The 20,947-nt window shown below is 39.9% G+C and overlaps 1 protein-coding gene across 1 annotated transcript in view; it reads right to left on the bottom strand.

Moving 5' to 3' along the window:
- The window catches only part of IL1RAPL1 (interleukin 1 receptor accessory protein like 1), a 2,420,186-nt gene that overhangs the window by 1,036,189 nt on the left and 1,363,050 nt on the right, over window positions 1-20,947 (bottom strand). Inside the window, exon 6 of the mRNA XM_086934516.1 lies at window positions 7,799-7,952. Coding sequence (XP_086790642.1) covers window positions 7,799-7,952 — 154 coding nt within the window. The remainder of the gene's footprint in view (window positions 1-7,798; window positions 7,953-20,947) is intronic.

Raw genomic sequence — 20,947 nt, 5'->3', positions numbered from 1 at the left:
GCCTGATGGTAACTATGCCAAGAAATAGATTTACTGTTTTTTGCAGGATCAGGAAATCATGCTTTGAAGCAGTTATGTTTCTTCTTCTGAGGGCTCAGATGGGGCTCAATAACCATATGATGATCCCCAGTGCTCATAACAGAAGGCGAAACTCATAACTATGGTCTGAAATACTCAATTAATATATGGTTTCTAATATACAAGCCATGGAAATACAAGCATGTAATGATGACTGGGTGTGGAAATGTCGTCAAATAAAACTGTTTCTTTATAATCTCCAAACACAGAGCTTTTATTTGGACATTAAAGTTCCTGAAGCCAACATTGTACCATTCACTGTCTGTAGCATTTTTTTTTTTATGGTAGGTATTAGATGATTGTTTCACCTGCACCTTGTTTACATAGATGCAGACATTCCTGTGTCCAGAAGTGCCGTACATGCGAAACATTTCAAGAATAAAAGAACACAGACAGACTAAAAGAAATAATTAAGCAGCTCCAGAGACATTGGCATTGTTTCGTCCAACATGCTCTTGGGAAGTTCATTTTTTATTGTTTTTAACAGATTTTATTGAGTTTTCCAAAAATAAACAAGGTGCACATTGGGATTCATGTACATCAGAAGGATTCAGTACGCAGGAGCATAGTAGACAGTATCCATCATCATCATTGAAATACAATAACAGAGCTTGACCCCTCCCCTTGAGTCTGAGCACCAATCCCTCCATAGCAATCAGTTATATTAGCGGTAAATGAGATATTGTTTTATAGATGGCGTCTGGGGGACGCCCTGTCCTGCATTAGTAGTTGGCTCTGATTAAACATCCTGCAGGCTCATATACCAGGTAGGGTCCCTACTAACACTCATAAAGCCATCATATCGATTACACAGGGCTATTAGTCAGTCAATCCGGCTCTGGGTTGACCAAGCTATCCACCAGTGGATTCCACGCCTGGGCACCTTCCATTTTGCCTATGCCCCTCTGTGACTCTCTTAGGAGGACTCTTACCTAGCAGCCTGCCCACTTTATCACCTCCCTTCTCCAAACTGCTAGTTGGGGACCTCTAGTTGCCTTCCAGTTCTGAGCTATCTCATGTTTGAACAGAATGTATGCCAAGTCCTAAAATCTCCCCGTTATTTTCATCTCGGAGGGGTGGGGAATGAGCTCAGGAGGCAGTGTCTTGGGGTGCTCGTCACCTCTTTCCCAATGCAGCCTTGCAGTGTGGAGCATGGCCAGAATACATGCAGGATATGGGCTCATTCTTTTCAGCAGCGGGGACAAGCTGTGTTAGATACCTGGAAGTTTCAGCTTATGCGTTCAAGTGCAAGGCACGCCAGGTGTAGTACGTAATAATTTAAAAGTTTGAAATGCTTGTTTCTAGAGACCTTCAGTGTCCGTTCCATAATCTTATCCCATTCTGATGTCCCAATTGGGGTATCCTCCCAACTAGTTTTTCAGTGTATGTAGGGGCAGCTGTTGATCTGCTCAGAGCACTCTATATAGGCACACTAGTATTTTAATAACCCCAGCCATGAGTGCCATATATTGGCAGCACTGGGAGAAACAGGTTCAGCGGTCCCCCCTCTCCAATGATTCCTCATTGCTGACATGAGTGCCCTATGTAGGAGAAAATGTCCTTGGGGGTAGGTCAAACTCCCCTCTAAGGTCCTCAAAAGGAAGCAGCTCGTAGTCCCTATACAGGTCCCTCACTTTCATCACCCCTGCCTCTACCCAAAAGATCAGACCCCACCAGACACTACCATGCTAAAGTACATGTAGATAATCAAGCGGCATCTCCGAGCAGTACAGGCCCTTGGTGTGAATTCTCTGTAAGCCTCTACACCAATACCTTGCCGTTGTGTGGAACTCCGCTGAATCAACCCAGCAGGGGTGTAACATAGGCCCCCGCAGCCCTGCGGTGTGCGGGGCCCCCAAGCTCCATGGGGGCCCCTCAGCACAGCACTCTGGCTGCAGAGTTCCTAATTGAGCCCAGAGGGGGGCCCCCAGGTGCCTTGCAGGAAGACTCCCTCAAGTTTTGTTACGCCAGTGCAACCCAGGTGGGTTGCTTGACTCGAAGGAGCTCCCAAAGCGGTGGAACAAAGGTGCAAGGGATTCGGTCCAGATTGGTTCTTTGAGCTAGCCCATGGATCAGCTACTGCAGCTGGGCCGCTATTTATTATAGCTCAAAATCGGGGGTCGGGGGGTACCCTTCCACTGTTGGGTGTTGTAATGTGGTCAGCGCCACTCTCTGGTTTCCATTCCCCCAAATTAACTTAGTACTCAGGATTTTAAGGTCTCTGAACTGCATTTCAGGTATCCACAGGGAAAGTATGGTAAAAAAAGAAAGGAGCCACCATTTTCAGGAGGGTTATTCTTCCTATCACTGAGAGTGGCAAAGTCCCACAAAAGGTCATGGAAGATCTTAAGGAGTTTATTGCTCACCCCTCTTTGCCCTCTAACAAGTCTACTGTGTAATCATGGTCTGAAATCTACGGCCCCTCGTGGCGGGATGCCTGGCTTTCACCTTGGGGATGCCCAGTACGGGTTATCTCACAGGGAAAAGCCAGGACGGGTTCCCAATGCAAGCGCCGAGATGCCCAAGGGTAAGTCGAGCGCTATATAAGAACACACATACATACATACATCATAGATTGTGACTCCCAGGTATGGTAAGTACTGGGGTACTCATTTCTCGGTTGTCAGATTCTCCCTCCGATGCCATGGGAAAAAACTTGGATTTCAGACAGTTGAACCACAGCCCGGACAGCCAGCCAAACTCCTCCAGGAGGAATTAATGCAACTAAAAATAAACATGAAGAAGATAATCTGGCAAGCAAAAAGGGAAGCAAAGGACAAAGTCTGGGCCAAGCTGTTACATGACTCCAATTCCAAGAAAAGCACAAGATTATGGTGCACAATAAACAGCTTATAGAACCCAAGTGGGCACGGAGTTAATTCACATCTAATGGAAGAAGCCTGGGCAATCCTCCTCCAGCACCACTTCAGTACAGAATCTGAAGGATCCATGATTTGGAAATCTAGTACCAGCTACATATCTGGGGATAAATCCCCTGAACAAACCAAATCACTAATAACCGCTTCATTCTCACTTAGTCAACCAGCTTAAAATCAGGATAGCAAAGGCAGGCTACAGGGTGCACCAGGCCCTAACGGGATTCCACCAATTCTTTTTAAACAGGACCCAGTCTATTGGGTGACATAATAATACCACTCTTTAAGCAGATCTTGGGAGGAGAAACAATACCAGCTTCTTGGATGAGGGCTATTATATCCCCAAAATACAAGAGAGGCAACAAGAATGAAGAAAAACGCTACAGAATGATAGCATTAATAGATATCAATGCTAAATAATATGCTGGCCTTCTCTTGCTTGGACAAACTTTCAGATATGGCAACTGAAAAATTAAGTATTCCCCATAACCAGACCAGTTTCTGCAAGGGTATGGAAATTATTACGATCATACTTACCCTCTCCCTCTTAATAGGCGCTATAAAAGCTGCATATCTACCACTCTACATGTGTTTCATCGACTACTCATCAGCCTTCGACAATATAGACGGGAGAAAGCTATGGGCTAAACTCAATAAAATAAATATACTCCTGCTCTCCTGAATCAGCTGATCCTTTTACACACTGACACTTGGGTCCAAGTGAATATCGCCGTCTGACTGTCCAGAAAAATACCAACTACAAGGGGGCTTCCGAAAGGGTGCGTGCTGGCCCCGATCTTGCTCAACTTTTTTATGGTAGATTTATCTATAGAGCTGGACAATTGCAACTCACACTTCCCAAGGGTGGGTGGGCTTGCCCTTTCTAACTTACTCTATACAGAATGCCTTGTACTCATCAGCGAACCCTGAATGGACTTCAACATCTAGTAGACATCACCCAAAGCTTCTCTGCAAAGAATGATCTATGCAACAACTTAGACAAGTCTAAAGTGATGCGATCAAATAAAAAACAACTCATCCAACTAATGCTGGCATTTGGCTGGCTAGCTAATAGAAGTAGTTGAGGAATAGAAGTACTTGGAAATCATAATAAACAACAAAGGCATGCTCGCAGCTCAAAAAGAAGCCATTGGGAGAAGAGGAAACTCAATATCGGCAGCGTTAAAAACATTAAACATAAATTGCCCGCCCGAGCATCATGCCACTGATCCAAGTGCTCCAATCAAAACTCATCCCAACAATCACTTATGGGAGCAAGTTTTTGAGGGGAAGGGAAGAGGCACCTTGGACAGAACAGTTTCAAGAGTAGTAAGAATGATATTCTAGCTACCAAAATACACTTCAATAGCCTAAATCAGATTGGAATGTGGCCTGCAGAAGCAAGAAATTGCCCGTAAAAGTGCCTATCTCACATGCTGGCACAAATTCAAAAGTGTTATGGCCGGGTAATTGAACGCATACTTCATGGGCGGAGATACAGTCAAAAAAAGAATGCATGGCAATGACTTACTTGCTAGCCTCGATAGATCACTTGGGCCTATGGGAAATTTGGGGGGGCCTAGGGGACACATAACGGCTTCAAACACCTTGTGAACAACCCAGTGAAAAGAGTTTCCCAGGTAGCAGATAAGGCAGCCGTTAAAGAAAAAGGCCCATTGATGGTACTTCCTCCAGAGCCCTCCCTCCCAAACTTATCTATGTGCATTTCACAAGTTACTAAAGGAAAAATATCTTCACTATCGTATAAGCATTTTTCCGACTCTGCTGCACCTGCCACCTTAGAAACGAATAGTCATCTACTATTTGCCGCCTATGTGGGAAAACAAAAGAGAATGTGCTCCACTTATTGTGCATCTGCAGAAATCTGCAACTTGAATGCTGATTGCTACTGAAACCATCTTCAAGATCAAGGGGATAAGAACTTGCAGGCAGGCAGTAAAAGAATGCTTTGAAGGTGGCGAGGTTCAGTTGATCTGCTGTTTTGTACGATTCATGGACATAGTGGGATAAAACATCAATAACCAGCAACTAAAGGGTTAAACATTCTCTTACACTGCAACTAAAAGGTTCTCTGCAGGGATGCCGGTTTGACAATAACTAACAATTGAGCAGAACATTCCACTCTGCCATATGCAGCTGAATAACCCTTTTCATCATTCCCTCCCTCTCATAGCCGAAACACTGCCTTACTCAGCAATTGGGACTCATGAGTCCACTGCTTTCATTGTAATGCTCTGGCTCATCACTTTGAGAATTACAAAAATTCACATAAAACTTGAGCTATAGACAAATAGTGTTATGGACACCCGTTACCATCACTTCTGCTATCTGTAGAACAGCTATGCACAATACTGGCTCTCTTTTCATTAAACTGTCGGTTATTTTTATACTACTGTATTTTGGAACTTTTTTATCTATATTAAAAATGTATATATATATATATATATATATATATATATGACGAAAGATTCTTAGGAGAAGAAAATCAAAGGCCAGAGGGGATTTCAGGGTTAACAACACGCTTTAATGTAATGATTCCAGTGGCGGCGAATGCATTTCGGCAAAGTAGCCTTCCTCAGCGCCCAGCACTGTAGCGAGTCCTTCACCTCTTAGCTCCATCCTGTGTGAAATACGTGCTTGCATCGAAGACTCCTCCCCCTAATGCTATTGGCACACCTGTGATAGTTCGTAGCCTGTGTGTAGAACTTCACATCCCAGCATGCACTGAATCGGCCAAACTGAGTAGGTGGCATGGGAGAGTGAATGTAGACGATGGATCTGTGCAAGCTGCAGGTGAGTGGAGAAGGAAGCCTCAAATCACAACAAAGTCCGCGGCCGCTGCCCTGAGTCCCCTCGAACTGCTGCAGCCATTCCTCTCAGGTTCGCAAATGGGAAGGGGCTGTCAAATAGAGACAACACACCCACTAGAGATTAAATACCTCAGTCTTCCCACACAAGCCTTTGGATCCTGGCGGTCACCGGATACATCGATTCCTCGATCTCGAAGGCGCTGGAAACAGCGCGATGCCAGTGTAAATCCGGGACACTTTATGTAGCAGGGCCTTCTGTGCTGCACCTCTGGCTGGCGCAGTATATATGACGAAAGATTCTTAGGAGAAGAAAATCAGAGGCCAGAGGGGATTTCAGGGTTAACAACACGCTTTAATGTAATGATTCCAGTGGCGGCGAATGCATTTCGGCAAAGTAGCCTTCCTCAGCGCCCAGCACTGTAGCGAGTCCTTCACCTCTTAGCTCCATCCTGTGTGAAATACGTGCTTGCATCGAAGACTCCTCCCCCTAATGCTATTGGCACACCTGTGATAGTTCGTAGCCTGTGTGTAGAACTTCACATCCCAGCATGCACTGAATCGGCCAAACTGAGTAGGTGGCGTGGGAGAGTGAATGTAGACGATGGATCTGTGCAAGCTGCAGGTGAGTGGAGAAGGGAGCTTCAAATCACAACAAAGTCTGCGGCCGCTGCCCTGAGTCCCCTCGACTGCTGCAGCCGTTCCTTTCAGGTTCGCAAATGGGAAGGGGCTGTCAAATAGAGACAACACGCCCACTAGAGATTAAATACCTCAGTCTTCCCACGCGAGCCTTTGGTTCCTGGCGGTCACCGGATACATCGATTCCTCGATCTCGAAGGCGCTGGAAACAGCGTGATGCCAGCGTAAATCCAGGACACTTGATGTAGCAGGGCCTTCTGTGCTGCACCTCTGGCTGGCGCAGTATATATGAGGAACAAAATAATCTTAGGAGAAGAAAATCAGAGGCCAGAGGGGATTTCAGGGTTAACAACAAGCTTTAATGTAATGATCCCAGTGGCAGCGAATGCATTTCGGCAAAGTAGCCTTCCTCAGCGCCCAGCCCTGTAGCGAGTCCTTCACCTCTTAGCTCCATCTTGTGTGAAATATGTGCTTGCATCAAAGGCTCCTCCCCCTAATGCTATTGGCACACCTGTGATAGTTCGTAGCCTGTGTGTAGAACTTCACATCCCAGCATGCACTGAATCGGCCAAACTGAGTAGGTGGCATGGGAGAGTGAATGTAGACGATGGATCTGTGCAAGCTGCAGGTGAGTGGAGAAGGAAGCCTCAAATCACAACAAAGTCCGCGGCCGCTGCCCTGAGTCCCCTCGAACTGCTGCAGCCGTTCCTCTCAGGTTCGCAAATGGGAAGGGGCTGTCAAATAGAGACAACACACCCACTAGAGATTAAATACCTCAGTCTTCCCACACGAGCCTTTGGATCCTGGCGGTCACCGGATACATCGATTCCTCGATCTCGAAGGCGCTGGAAACAGCGCGATGCCAGTGTAAATCCGGGACACTTGATGCAGCAGGGCCTTCTGTGCTGCACCTCTGGCTGGCGCAGTATATATGACGAAAGATTCTTAGGAGAAGAAAATCAGAGGCCAGAGGGGATTTCAGGGTTAACAACACGCTTTAATCTAATGATCCCAGTGGCGGCGAATGCATTTCGGCAAAGTAGCCTTCCTCAGCGCCCAACACTGTAGCGAGTCCTTCTTCTCTTAGCTCCATCCTGTGTGAAATACGTGCTTGCATATATATATATATATACACACATATTATTTAAATACAACAAAACTCTTTTTTAACAATTTTATGTAGGATGGTAATTTAGTATAATTTCTTTGTATAATAAGTTAAATTGCAATTTCCGGTTTTAATCCTGGAGAAGTAGACATCACTGCAATGGTTTTAAATAATCACGCAATTAAAGTTACCTTATCTTATTGTGACAGAACATCAAACACTAAAAGCAATCGCAGCTTTGCAGGCATAAATGTTAGCATGTGTTTTACCTGTAACTGTTAATTCCGTAGTTCGTCTAATTAGAAATCCTCCAAATCTCAACTCACAAGTGTAATTTCCTATATCATCTTCTCTTACTTCCCGGATGACAAGTGTATCTCTTTTGACAACGATGCTGGGCCGCCATATTTTTGCCTTGCATTCCTGTTTAAATGTGAAAAAGTAGCTTGTATCAGTATAGGTTGAATATCTGAAGAGCACTCATTGGTCCATGTTTTACTTAAACAGTTAGACAATAAAGTATGATATACCTTAATAGCACCCTGAGGCAAAGGTATGCGTATACTGCTTTTTAAAATATTTCAATGCTACTTTACATATTGTAGACTGTGTAAACACTACATTGGAAGAAACATAATGAAATAAACCTGCACAGTGTATACGTAATTTACTTTGTGTACCTTGATCGCTAACTCTTAGTCAACATAATTTCTATTAAATGTATTGTGAAATGACATACCTAAAACTGCTTTAATTTCTTACATTTTAAGACTTTTGAAGCATTTAATTTTCATAAATGGTCAATGCAGGAAATTGCTTAAATTAGGCTGCTGTGCTATCTTTAATATATTTATCTATAGTTTGAAAAATATTTTCTTGTACAGTATAGAGGGTATGTAACAAAGTAGTTCGTACAACCATCAACCATTATAATAATTATAACAAACATGTTACTGCCTGCCCATCTCTACCTCTTTTCAGAGAAAAAAAACACACTAGACCGACAGCCCAAACTAGTGAAACTCCAATTTGCTGAATCCTAAAATGAGGCATCTTTAAATGTACTGTGCAATAGGTCAAAGGAAAATGTAATCAGGCACACCTAGATTTAGGTGTACTATGGTACAAGATATGTTAGTGATAGCAGGGTAAGATAAGGCTAGAGACCTAAGCTACATGGAAGGGTAGAGGTACTAATGTTTAGCCAGGGGAAGATATATTAGGGTGTAGGTAGGAGTCATAGTATTGAGGTACTTATCATTGGTAGAAGTACTAGGGTACATGAAGCGGTGAATATAACAGGTAGAAGTGAGAGCAGATAACAAAAGTAAAGCAAAACTATAATTGAGGAAGTAGGATTTGATTTCAATATAGGAAATGGGATGAAAAAAGAAAGGAGGACAAGTATATTGGCGGTCTCTAAGGATCAGTCATGTGTAATAATTATATACCATATAAAAGCAAAATCCCCAAAGGTATCAGCAAGTCATCCCAGGCCTGAGTTGTAAAATGTACAAATGATCAAAACTGACAGAAATGTACTACTGCAATATAACAATAGAGGATTGATGACAACCAAAATTTTACAGGCACAGAATTTATCATTTTCTTCAAGTTGTTCAATGTATTATCTAAAATAATGAAATATTTTCAAAACTGTGGGGAACATTTTAGATTTTTTCCCACTATTTTGAAAACTTAATCTAATTTCAAGTGTTCATTTCAGGTGTTACCTTGAAAAGGACCGCAGCCCAGGGGCCACATGTACAAAATTTAGAAATTACGATTTCCTAATTGCGATTCTTACCGAATTGCAAGTAGGAAATCACAATTCTAATGGAAGAAAACATAGACATTTTCAATAGCGATTCCCAGTGGGTCACAAATCAATCTACCTCATAAATAGTAATGAGCAAGGTCACATTTTGTGACCCATTAGAAATATTAGCAAACATGTCTGCAGTTGCTTTTTAATGAACCAACTTTTTTTTTAATGCAGCTCGTTTTCCTTAAAGGAAAACAAGATGCATTTAAAAAGGAAAACATTAAACTTTGAAGTTTTATTTTTTAAGAGTAGGCAGTGGTTCTTGGTACATTGTCAGTTCTTAAAAAGAAAGCATTTTTTATATTCTGGAGGAGAAAGGGTCCCTTGGGGATCCCTTGCTATATGCAAATGGTTACCACTACCTTTCAGTAGTTGGTTAAAAATTAATATTCCGTAATTACGTCACAAAACATTCATATATAGCACTGCAATTCAGTACTTGGAAAGGATGCCCCAAAGACACTCCTTCCAATTACAAAATAGCTAAACCAAATTGTGATTCAGTAACAAGTTACCAAGTCATAATTTGGCATTTGTACATATGTAAAAGCATTTTTGGGGTGGGGAACGTCCCGATAAGGCTGATTCCAACCACAAAAATTATAGGTACACATGGCCCCAAGTGATACATCCAAACCAGCTGTGCGTGGTTTGACTTCCAACTTTATTTTTAGTGTGCACTCCTTTGCTCATATTACCAATATATTTAAAAACAGAGAAGTATTAAGGATATTGCAGGAGAGTAGGGTCTGCGTCCTATAGTTTCCCCCACGTTTTGCTGTGTTTCACAGGTTGTTTGACTTTAGTATGGATGTGGCCCTGCTAATCAGGCCCACAGCCTGAATGTTATCTCTCTAAATTGATACCATGAACTTTAGGTACATACCAGATTGGTTACTGGGTCACCCTTGTGAGCCCCTGTATATGGTACCTTAGGTACCAAGGGCATAGATGCACCCTAGGCCTACCAGGGGCTGTAGCATGTATTGTGCCACCCTTGGTTAGCCTTCCAAACTGACACCACAGGTTTGAAATTGCAGCCTGGGTAAGGTGGTGTAAGAATAAATGTTCGATGGAAGAATACATGTTTAAATAAGTGTGTAAATGGATGTTTTAAAAAAAAAAAATGATTGGTTAACTGGCTTATTAAGTGTATCTTTTTTTTTTTTTAATTCCTCACTTTGCGATTGTATAGATAAGGAGGTTTCTGGAGAACTGATGATCTTTTTAGAAAATTTGCCTTCACAGCCCCATCGCTTTCCGGAGTTGTCTTTTTGGGGAGTATCCCTTTCACCGTTTTGATTCATTAATTTTTCTCCACTTACCCATTATCGTTTCCAGTGATACCATTGGTTAGTGGGGTGTGAGCTAGCCAGTTTGGCTACTCGGCAAAAATCATTTCTGCCTGGTATTATGGTTTATCTCGTTAATCATTGGATTTATTGTTCATGACCTATTAGAAGATTTTAGTTACATTGAAAGTGCTGCTCCCAAATTTCCCAAAAATTTGTTCTCTTCGTATAGCCCCTGTTTCTATCAAGGTTATGGATTTTAATGGTATAATTTAACCAGTTTGTGTAACTTGGGGCGACCGGTTTAACCCAATTAATGCAGATTTATCTCCGGGCTAATAGTATTAATACAAAAAGTAAACTTTCCTGTTTTTTATTTAATTTATTTCTATCAGCACCTATGTTGCTATGTATCCCCAAAAATATGAGAGAGGTACTTACAGCTATGTTGGTTCCTAGTATCATATTGACTGTCTTACCAATCTCCTCCCAGTAGTTTGTTATTGCGGGACATTTTTCAAACATATGGATATCGTCCGCTCTTGCTTCTCCGCACTTGGGGCATAGCTTAACATTGGATCCCTTGAATTTAGACAGTTTCTTTGGAGTCCAATAAGCACGGTGAACTGTGAACAGATGGTTCCTCCTTAAAGGTGCTGATTTTATACAGGACCAGCATTTTCCCATAGATTCTTGCCATACCAGTTGCAGATCTATCTCTTGAGCAGGTATGTCTTTCCTCCATATTTTTTCCGGGATTATGAAGTCGTCCTCTCCTGATTCAATAAATGACCAATACCACTTTGATATTTCTTTTCTTATTGCTGTGGTTCTTGTCATTTCATTTTCAAGTATCTCGTTTCCCGTGTTTTTCTCCTGTAGCGATTTGGCCCAATTTGACAGCTGGTAATATTTGAATTTTGATATCTTACCATCTGTAAGTTCATATAGCAAGTTCCATGGGATTATCTCATTTCCTTTTAGTAATTGTCCCCATAATACTATTCCTGCTACTTTAAGTGGCACTGCTAAAGAATCTTTTAAGCACTCTGGTGTCCCTGGGGAATCCCATATTGGTGCTTTTGTGCTATAATACGGAATATTTACAGCGCTTCTTATTTGGAGCCAGAGTCTAGCAGCGTTATATAAAATCTTCAATTTTATTTTTTTGAAGAATTTTGGGTGTCCGAATTAAACAGGAAGTAGTCTGTTTTTTCAGTCATGTTTTGCAGGAAACTTGGGTATTCTTGATATTTCCTCAGAAATGATCTAAAATTCTTGAATTGGAAGGATCTATAATATTCAAATAAATCAGGACTGGCTATCCCTCCTTGATCTTTCTTTCTCCTGAGTTTACTCCAGGCTATTTTCGTTCCTTTTGGAGGCCCAGATAAAACTTGCAATTTCGCCCTGAATCTTCTTCATGAATTCTTTTTTAAAATCCAATGGTATGGTATTGAAAATGTATGTGAATTTTGGGTTTGGGATAATAGACATTTTTATTATGTTTGATCTTCCTAGGAAAGTTAATGGTAGGCCTGACCATGTTTTAAGTAGTCTTCTCATTTCTTTAGCGATTACCGTTAAGTTTAGTTGCGGGACTTTCTCCATTTCTTTTACCAAGGTGATTCCTAGGTATTTTAGTTTGTCCCTACTATACGGTGAAAGTGGATTACAGTTCCAGCTCATTGCTTCAGTTTTTTCTTTGTTTGTTAAATAGCCCGAGACTACCAAAATCACTCATCATTTCATCCAATGCTTGATAGGCACTTTCGTAGTTTGTTGTGAACACCATTAAGTCATCAGCATATAATGCTACTTTCTTTACCCAGTTTTGGTATTTAAAAGCAGAGATCTGTGGGTGGTCCCTAATCAAAGTGGCCAGTGGTTCAATATAAAGATTAAAAAGTAACGGCGACAATGGGCAACCTTGTCTTGTACCACGTTGTATATTTATGTTGTTAGTTAGGTTGCCGTTGACTAGTATTTTGGCTCTTGGATTTTTGTATATTTCTTTTATCGCATGGGCGCTGCTTTCCCCCAGATCATATTTTCCTATAGCTTCATTTAGAAAAGCCCAATTTACCCTATCGAACGCTTTTGCGGCGTCATAGGTAATTATAGTGAGGGGGAGTTTTTTAGAGGTGGCAATGTCAATTGCTGCAAACAACTCAAGAGTAATTTCATGAATTTGCCGTCCTTTTATAAACCCTTTCTGGTCTAAATTAATCAATCCGGGCATAACCTTTGCAAGTCGTTTTGCTATAACTTGTGTGAAAATTTTATAATCGCAGTTTAGTAGCGATATTGGTCTATATGACTCGCATGTTTTTGGATTTTTCCCGGGTTTTAAAATGATACTAATTGTTGCATCATTCCAGGTATCCGGGATTTTTTCATGATCTATATATATGCTATTCATTAGGTCTGTTAGTTTATTGATTAGGTGTTCTTTTAGTGTTATATAAAATTCATTTGGAAGAGCATCTGGGCCGGCGGCTTTTCCTCTTTTTAGGTTGCTTATCACCTCTCTGACTTCCTCAGGTTTGATCCTTTGATTTAACTCTGTCTTTTCTTCATTTGTTCATTTTTGAAGGGGAATAGCTTCTAAATATTTACCGATTTGTTCTTTGGTTGGATTTATATCTTCTTTATACATGCCAGAGTAAAATTTTGAGAATTCATGTCTTATTATATTATCTTCAGAGGTTTCTAGTGATTGTTCTGATGTCTGGATACATGGTATGTTATTTCTAGATTGTTCACTTTTTGTTTTCCATGCCAATAATTTTCCGCACCCTTCCCCATATTCATAATTTGCTAATTTACTGTTTTCCAATTTTTCTCTCACAGTATTTTCTAGATAATTTGCTAGGTTTTCTTTTAATCTTTGATGTTTTTTCTCTAAATCTTCCTTTTTTCCTGGGGAAGTTACGTTCTCTAGTTGAAACTCTGCATTTTTAATGTCTAATTCCATCTTATTGATTTCTAGTTTCTTAGCTTTTACTTTATGTGCTCCTAAGCTAAGTAGTTTACCCCTTATCACGGCTTTGTAAGCGTCCCAGGTTGTTTGTTTTGAGGTGCCTGTTGCATTATCTTCGAAGTAGTATAATGAAACAATTTCTAGCTGGCTGATATATTGTTGGTTGTTTAGTAAAGATCGATCTACTGTCCATCTAGAAGGAGTTGTGTCTTTGGGTAGGAGTAAAGTTAATTTTATTGTTGAGTGGTCGGATAAGTGTGCAGGAAGGTGTTCAATACCGTTAACTATATTTTGTAAGGATCTATTTAAAAGAAAAAAGTCTATCCTTGATTTGTGTCCTAACTTTTTATTATGGAAGGTGAAAGGATATACTTTATCTCCTTTTTGGGACCACATATCTTCCAAGTCTAAGTCTTTTTTGTATATGCTTAGCCATTCCCTCATCTTGGGTAGGTTGAGGTGTTTGTTTGGGGGTGATCTATCTTTTTTTGGATCCAATATTATATTATAGTCTCCTCCTATAATTATGGGGTCAGATGTAGATAGAAGTTCCGAGTATAGGTTTTGGAGAGGTGTAGGGTCATCTATATTTGGGCCATAGTATCCTACTATGTTGAGTATGTTTCCTTCTATTCTTATTTTCGCTATGGCCCATCTTCCTTTATTGTCCACTGTCATACTTATGACTTTTGCCTTTAAAGATTTTTTTAAGATGATTGCTACCCCCTTCACATTACAGTCTTGGGTAGTATATACACAATTCTCCACCCAGTTTAATCTTTTTATTATCTGTTCCCACTTAGTACTAACAAGGTGAGTTTCTTGAAGTATAATAATCTCACTCCCCATCTCCTTTATATATTCCATTATTTTCCTCCTTCTGTTGGGAGTTCTTAGTCCATTAACGTTCCATGAGAGAACACTTACTATTTTTCCTCTTGTCATTTCTTCTTAAAGAGTTTTGTAGAGAGAGCTGTGTTAAGGCATTCTTGTGTGTGTTTTGTTTGCCATCTTAACTCCAGTTTTTGTTTTATGAGGACATTTTTTCAATTTTTTTTCCCTAATTTGCTCCCCACCCGTGTATTTCTGTTTACATTGTAGTGTTTCTGCGAGGTTTGTTTCCTGCCCCCCTCCCCCACGAGGAAGCCTCCCTTCTTCTTTTGGATGGAATTTTCCACCCGATTCGAGCTCCAGTTCACCAGATTTCTTACTTCGATTTGTATTAAGATTTTCCTTCCCTCTTCAGTTTAGGTTTTTCTGGAGGTATATCTTTCATGTTTAACTTAATTTGTTTTTTCCCTTTGGATCTGATCTTTTATCTGGTTTCTGAGGTTTTCTACTTCTTGAGGTTCTCTAATATAATGCATTTTATTTTGCCACATAATTCTTATTGCTGCTGGGAATTTCATCTGAACCGTTGCCCCCAATGTTTTCAGCTCCTGCATGTATTGTCCCAACTCCCATTGTCTATCTTGTGTGGCTTTACATATATCTGAGCGTATTCTGAAGGACCAATTATCTTTGTTTAATGTTCCATTTTTTAAACCCTCACTCAGAATCTTTTCTTTTAAGGTGTAGGTCATAAAATTGCCAAAATTTTTCTTGGATTTTTCTTTTCTTTACTTTTCCTGAAAGGATCCCTATGGACCCTCTGAATATCCTCCATCAAGTTGCAGCTTTTAGTCCACGGGAAAAATTCTTCAAGGAGAGAGACAATATAAGATTTAATATCTGACCCTTCCATATTTTCCGGTACATTTAAGATCCTAAGGTTGTTTTTTCTCCCTTGGTTTTCCAGTGATTCCAGCTTTTCTTTGATTGTTCTCTCACTGTCTTTTAGTTTCCAAATTTCTTTTTGATTCGTGCTAACCTTTTTACTTAGGGTTTCCACTGCTGCTTCTACTGCAGTGACTCTCTCTCCCAGCACATTTAATTTTTGGTCCAAACCTTCACATACTTCACGTATCTTGCTTTGATTCTCCTCAGAGACTGAGAGTTTTTCTGTCATTGCTGCCATTATTTTTTCGGCGAATAGCTCCATACCTTTTTCTGTTATTATTACTTCTTGCTCCGTTGTAGTTGCTATTGTTTCTTGTTCTGTAGATCTCTCTGTGGATTTAGTTTGTGATATTGTTTCCTCCATTAAGTGTGCAGTAATTGGAGTTGTGTTAACTTGGGTAGTTGGCATTTCTCTTTCGATAATCTTCGGAGTCGCCTCACCACTCACATTACTTGAGACCTTATTATGTGTGGGCAATCTTTTTAGGTGCGATCCGGTGCTTACTAATGGTTCAATGGGTTTGCTCTTGATGGAACGAGCTTCAGAAATTATTTTATTCTGACCCGCAAAGTTTATTCCCTGTAACATGAATTAATCTATTAATGAACTGTTGCATGATTTGTTTAATTAATCCAACTTAGAATAAGATTGCACCACACACTTGAACACGCGGGTTTAACGACATGTGCTCTTGTTGCATTTGCGAGTTTGTCATGTAACACATGAGTAATATTATTTTTGTTTGTCATGTTCGTCCTATTGTCTTTGTCACTATTAATATGCGGCAAATCATTCATGGCATGTGCTTTATTATATGTGCTTACATGTTTGTCCTATGTTGTGGTTGTCTGTCTGTGTATTATTTAATCATCTTTTTACTCTTTCAGAAACTTAAAGCTGGACTATATGAAGAATGGTAGATATTTTATGTGCTGCTTTATTTGTGTGCTTCTGCTGGATGTCATTTATTAATGGGTTAATTATTAGCAATGGTCGGGTGGGTAACAGAAGGGTTTATTTTACCTGAATTAATCATTCTTTTGTGTTTGTTTAAATACTAGCCAGAGAGAGAGGCTTGAGGCCTAGTACTAGTTCTGGAGAATATTGGTTGGCCTGAACGTGAGTCGGAGCCAAGCGCAGTCATATTGGAACTTTTCCATGGAAAGCTATACTTTTGAATGGACTGTGGCTCAGACAAAAGAGACTTGTGTACAGAGTGCTCTGGATGTTCTTTCTACAAGGCCAAGGAAGTGACAGAGATGATTTTGCAGAGCTCTGGAGGAAATCAGAGAAGTAACTTTTAAAATTGTTGCGAGTCTTCGGAAGCCGGTGTCGCCTCATGTCAAAGAACAATGATGTGGTGACGTTCTCTCTCTGGAAGAGGTGGTTTTGGTGGTCTGACGGTCAGCAACCAATCAGGGTGCTGTAGTTTATTAAAATATTACATTTAGTTAAATTAGCGAGCAAGAAAGGTATAAAAATTGGGCCTCTTGAGAGGAACGGGGCTGACTGTTTCCTGAGGGCGAAGTGCTGTCCGATTTCCCATGGACATGTAAGAATTCAACTGTTTATTAAAATTATTTTCCTTTTCAGGTCAGAAAGCTAACTTAGGGAATAGGGTTAATGTTTTCTTAAATTCATTATTTTATGCAATGTTGAACTGTCGGATCTTTGAGCCAATGACTAATGAATAAAACTGAATTAATAAAATTAAATGTTTGATATTAATAAAGAGCTAATAAAGTTTATGAAATTTGAGAATTTAAAAATAAAAGACTTAAAACGTCAAGCTGGTCTTGATTTTTGAGTTGTTACCATCAGTTTAAATCTATTGGCCTCTATGATCTAATTAAATGTTTGTTTGATAATTCATGAATAAAAATGTTATACTGCAGTTGTAAATATGAACAGATGAGTTTAATAGTGTAGTGAATTAGGCCATATGATTCAGCTTCATGATTTTCTGTCTTTGTGCATGGGCCTGGTTATTGATTAGTTTGGTGAGTATTAGGTAGTGAATGTTGACGCATGTGAGACAGAATTTCTATAGTGACGCTGGATCAATTCTTTGGTAGCAGAGTTCGGTTACTATGGTAACATAAATGTTACATGCGAATTACATAGGATACATGTCTAAAAATTGTTGTTAAGTTTGTTCACTCATTATATGTAGTCCTAAGGATTTTTTCCAGCAGTGTGAAAAATTCCTGGTTATTTGCCGGCAAAGGGTAGTGTGACTAGAAGAGTTACACAGTGCATTTGTTCTGTTTCAAAATTGTGGTATAGAATATATCACGTGTTGTGGACGTACAACACAAGTTTAGGGACCTTAGATTGTCTGGTTAAATGTTATAGTGAGGATTGCCTATGAAATCGTAGCATTAAGCATAGGGACTTGTTGCCCATTTTAAAACTTTTTGTGAAAAGAGTAGTAGGATTTATCTAAGCTTGAGAGAAGGGTGAGATAGCGTCGTCTATTCTTATCAACGTTTGACGTTTTCTGTGGTTGGTTCAAGTCCTGCCAAGATCTCGTGCGTGAATGATCAGGGTTTTCGTATGTAAGTGAGAATAAATGATCGTATAGAAATAACGTCATCTATTTTATGCGTAGAGTGAGTTGTGAATGATTGTAAAGCTATCACTTTGTTAGTGAAACAGACAGGTGGTTTGTTTATTTGTAGTTACTAATTAAAATTCATTGGAAAGTTTTGCTTAAAATGGCGCTGTGAAAAAGTTTTGTGAAGGAGGGGTGAGTTTACGGAGTAACACACAGAGAAGCTGCAGCGGCAGCATACGTCATTTTGGTTCGCCCTGTGATTGGCTAACATACGTCACAGAAAGCGCACTGATTGGCTCACGTGACAGTGACGAGCTGGTACCAGATTGGTCAGTTCCGAATACTGTATTTCTATTGGTGGAGCAAAGTGGTGACGTGGCGTAACCTGATTGGCTTGTTGGTGTCTTTCGCGCACGGATTGGATAGAATAGCGGAACACCAGGAAAACATTTTTGAAGTTTACGGAACAAACGATTTTGATTTTAAACATGAGTTATTGGAGCGATAGTGTAATAAAGAAGCCTTCATGGTTTCAGAAAGTGAAAAATTATTTTAAACCTGACAAGAAAATTGAAACGTGTGGTGGTAAATTACTTCATAAGTACAAAACACCTGCAGCCTATATGGAAGGTGAATATGGTTATCATACTGTAATTTGGTTTTACAATTGGATGCATTACACTAGAAATGATGGCGTATTAGCCTGGCCAGAAGATGGGTCATTTAATATGAAAGTTTTGAGAAACCTGAGAGGAAAAATGATGGATCTTGTGCCGAAGCCAAGACCTACACAATTTGAAGCATTAGTTGAATGGGAGGTTGAGATGATGGAACTTGAGCGTGAAAGCAAATGCCTGACACCTAGAAATTCTAAATATATTTTAAATAGAGAAACACATGAAGACAAAGTGAGACGCTGGAGAAAGGCAGACATGTATGATGGTCTGTATCCAGTGAGAATAATGATTACTGAAGATCTAGAACAAAAGAAAGCTGGAAGGAGAATTGATGAGGAATTAGATGATGCAGTTTTAGAAGACATTTATGCTACTAAACGCAAACCGCCACCTTATCAAGCAGGTTCTCAATCTACCCCGAGAGTTTCTACAGGAACTTCTCCAAGTGCACCTCCTAGAGAAGCTGAAGAAGGTTCTCCCAGATTTTTAAAATTGCCTGAAAGAGTAGGGTCAGTAAATAATTGTAGTACACCTAGAGAAAATAGATTCCCGCAACAGGAAAATAACTTTGTGAGAAATCAAGCGAGAATACCTGCTGACATTCCAGAAATTTCTAGTTACAATAAAGCGAAGGAAGATTTAATTCAACAATTGACAAAAGGCATGGAAGCAGTGACAGTACCAGTAACTATTGGTCCTGTTGTACCGGTTTTTGATCAAGGAGACAATAGACATTCAGCTTTGACAGTTCCATTAAATGCAGAAATTCAAAAAGTCGCGGAGAGATTTTATTCGGAACTTTCAGAGATTCATAGAGAAAAATCTATTATGCCAAATTTAACATTAAATGGAAGTTTGTCAGGTTCGCAAACACCATCAGTGGCAGATTCAGATTCAGGTCTATCGGAGAAAAGTTTAAATAGAATAGAATGATCCCAAAATGGATTGTCCCCTGAAGCTCCTGATTATAAAAAGCTTGATTTTGCTAAATTAAAAGCTGATCTGGAGGAATTAATCATTGGCACAATTGGTTCTGACAATTTGAAATTGTATCAGGATGATGAATTGCTGTTTATCTGTAAAAGTATTCAGTGAAAAACGAAAAACAGGTATGAACAACTGGAAGAAATGGCTGCTGAATTAGAAATTGATTTGAGTAAACAGAAACATTTGCAGAAACATTACAGAGTGGATTTCTCTGCAAGAGACATTGATAATCTAAATGCTGCTGGAAGAATGACACATATAAGAGAATTAATAAGTTTTCTCAGAAAATTAGGCGAATTAGATAAATGGAGAATAAAATGGTCAAAGAAAGAATAGGATAAAAGATTAGGACACGATGTAGTTTCAGAATTTCCAATGAGCGAAATAGCTGGAGGAGGGTATGTGCATGTTCCTTGGTCTAGACAGGATATTCTCCTGTTTACTAATGATTTTCCACGTTTGAGAGAGAAGCCAGTTGAGTGGTATCGACAGGTAGACAGATTTATAAAAGTGTCAAAAGTTCTGTGGATTGATCTAGATGGATTCTTTGACATTGTTGTCCCATCAGATCTTTGGACAGAATGCAAAATTTCTGTGGATTGGCCAAAGGAAGAACCTCCTCGAGACCCGGTTACACATTCTGTCCATCACTTGTTTTGTTTGCCCCAGCAAAGGATGTCATGGACATTTATAATAAAGTAATTTACTGGCTGAAAGGAAAAATTCCCCCGAAAGAAGTAGATTGGGTTAAAATTGACAGAACAAACCAGGAACCAAAAGAATCAGTTCATTCATTTTATGAAAGATTACTGTTAGTTTTTAAACAGTACAGTGGCTATGAAAAAATAAGTGAAAAGGACATGACCCACTTTATATACAGATTTGTATATGGCCTGAGACCTGAAATTGGTGACATGATTAGAAACGGAATTGTCTGCTGGCAAGCACTTTCAGTTGAGGACATCCTGAGAAAGGCAAAATATTGCAGTGATGAGATAGATGCAAAACAAAAGAATCTCAAGGAAAAGGCGATGTGGGCACAAGTGAAGGTAGCAGAGCAGCAACAACAACAATTAGCTTCTATGCAGCAGCAGAATCAGGGAAAATTCAAGAACAATTTCAATAATAATCATAAGCCAAAATGTAATGTAAATGTTGAAGAGCTGAAACAAAAGCTCCCATGTTTTAATTGCGGTGAGATTGGACACTGGAAACGCGAGTGTAAAAACCCGCCCAGAAATTTTAAAAATAATTCATTAAATCCACAGGTGCAGTGTGAGTTAAATCCGCAGCAACAGCAACAGCTACAGCAACAGT

The sequence above is a fragment of the Lissotriton vulgaris genome, chromosome 8, assembly GCF_964263255.1.
Source record: "Lissotriton vulgaris chromosome 8, aLisVul1.2, whole genome shotgun sequence".
Classification (NCBI taxonomy): Eukaryota; Metazoa; Chordata; class Amphibia; order Caudata; family Salamandridae; genus Lissotriton; species Lissotriton vulgaris.
Note: the sequence above shows the minus strand (reverse complement) of the source record. Positions and strands in the feature narration are given on the sequence as shown.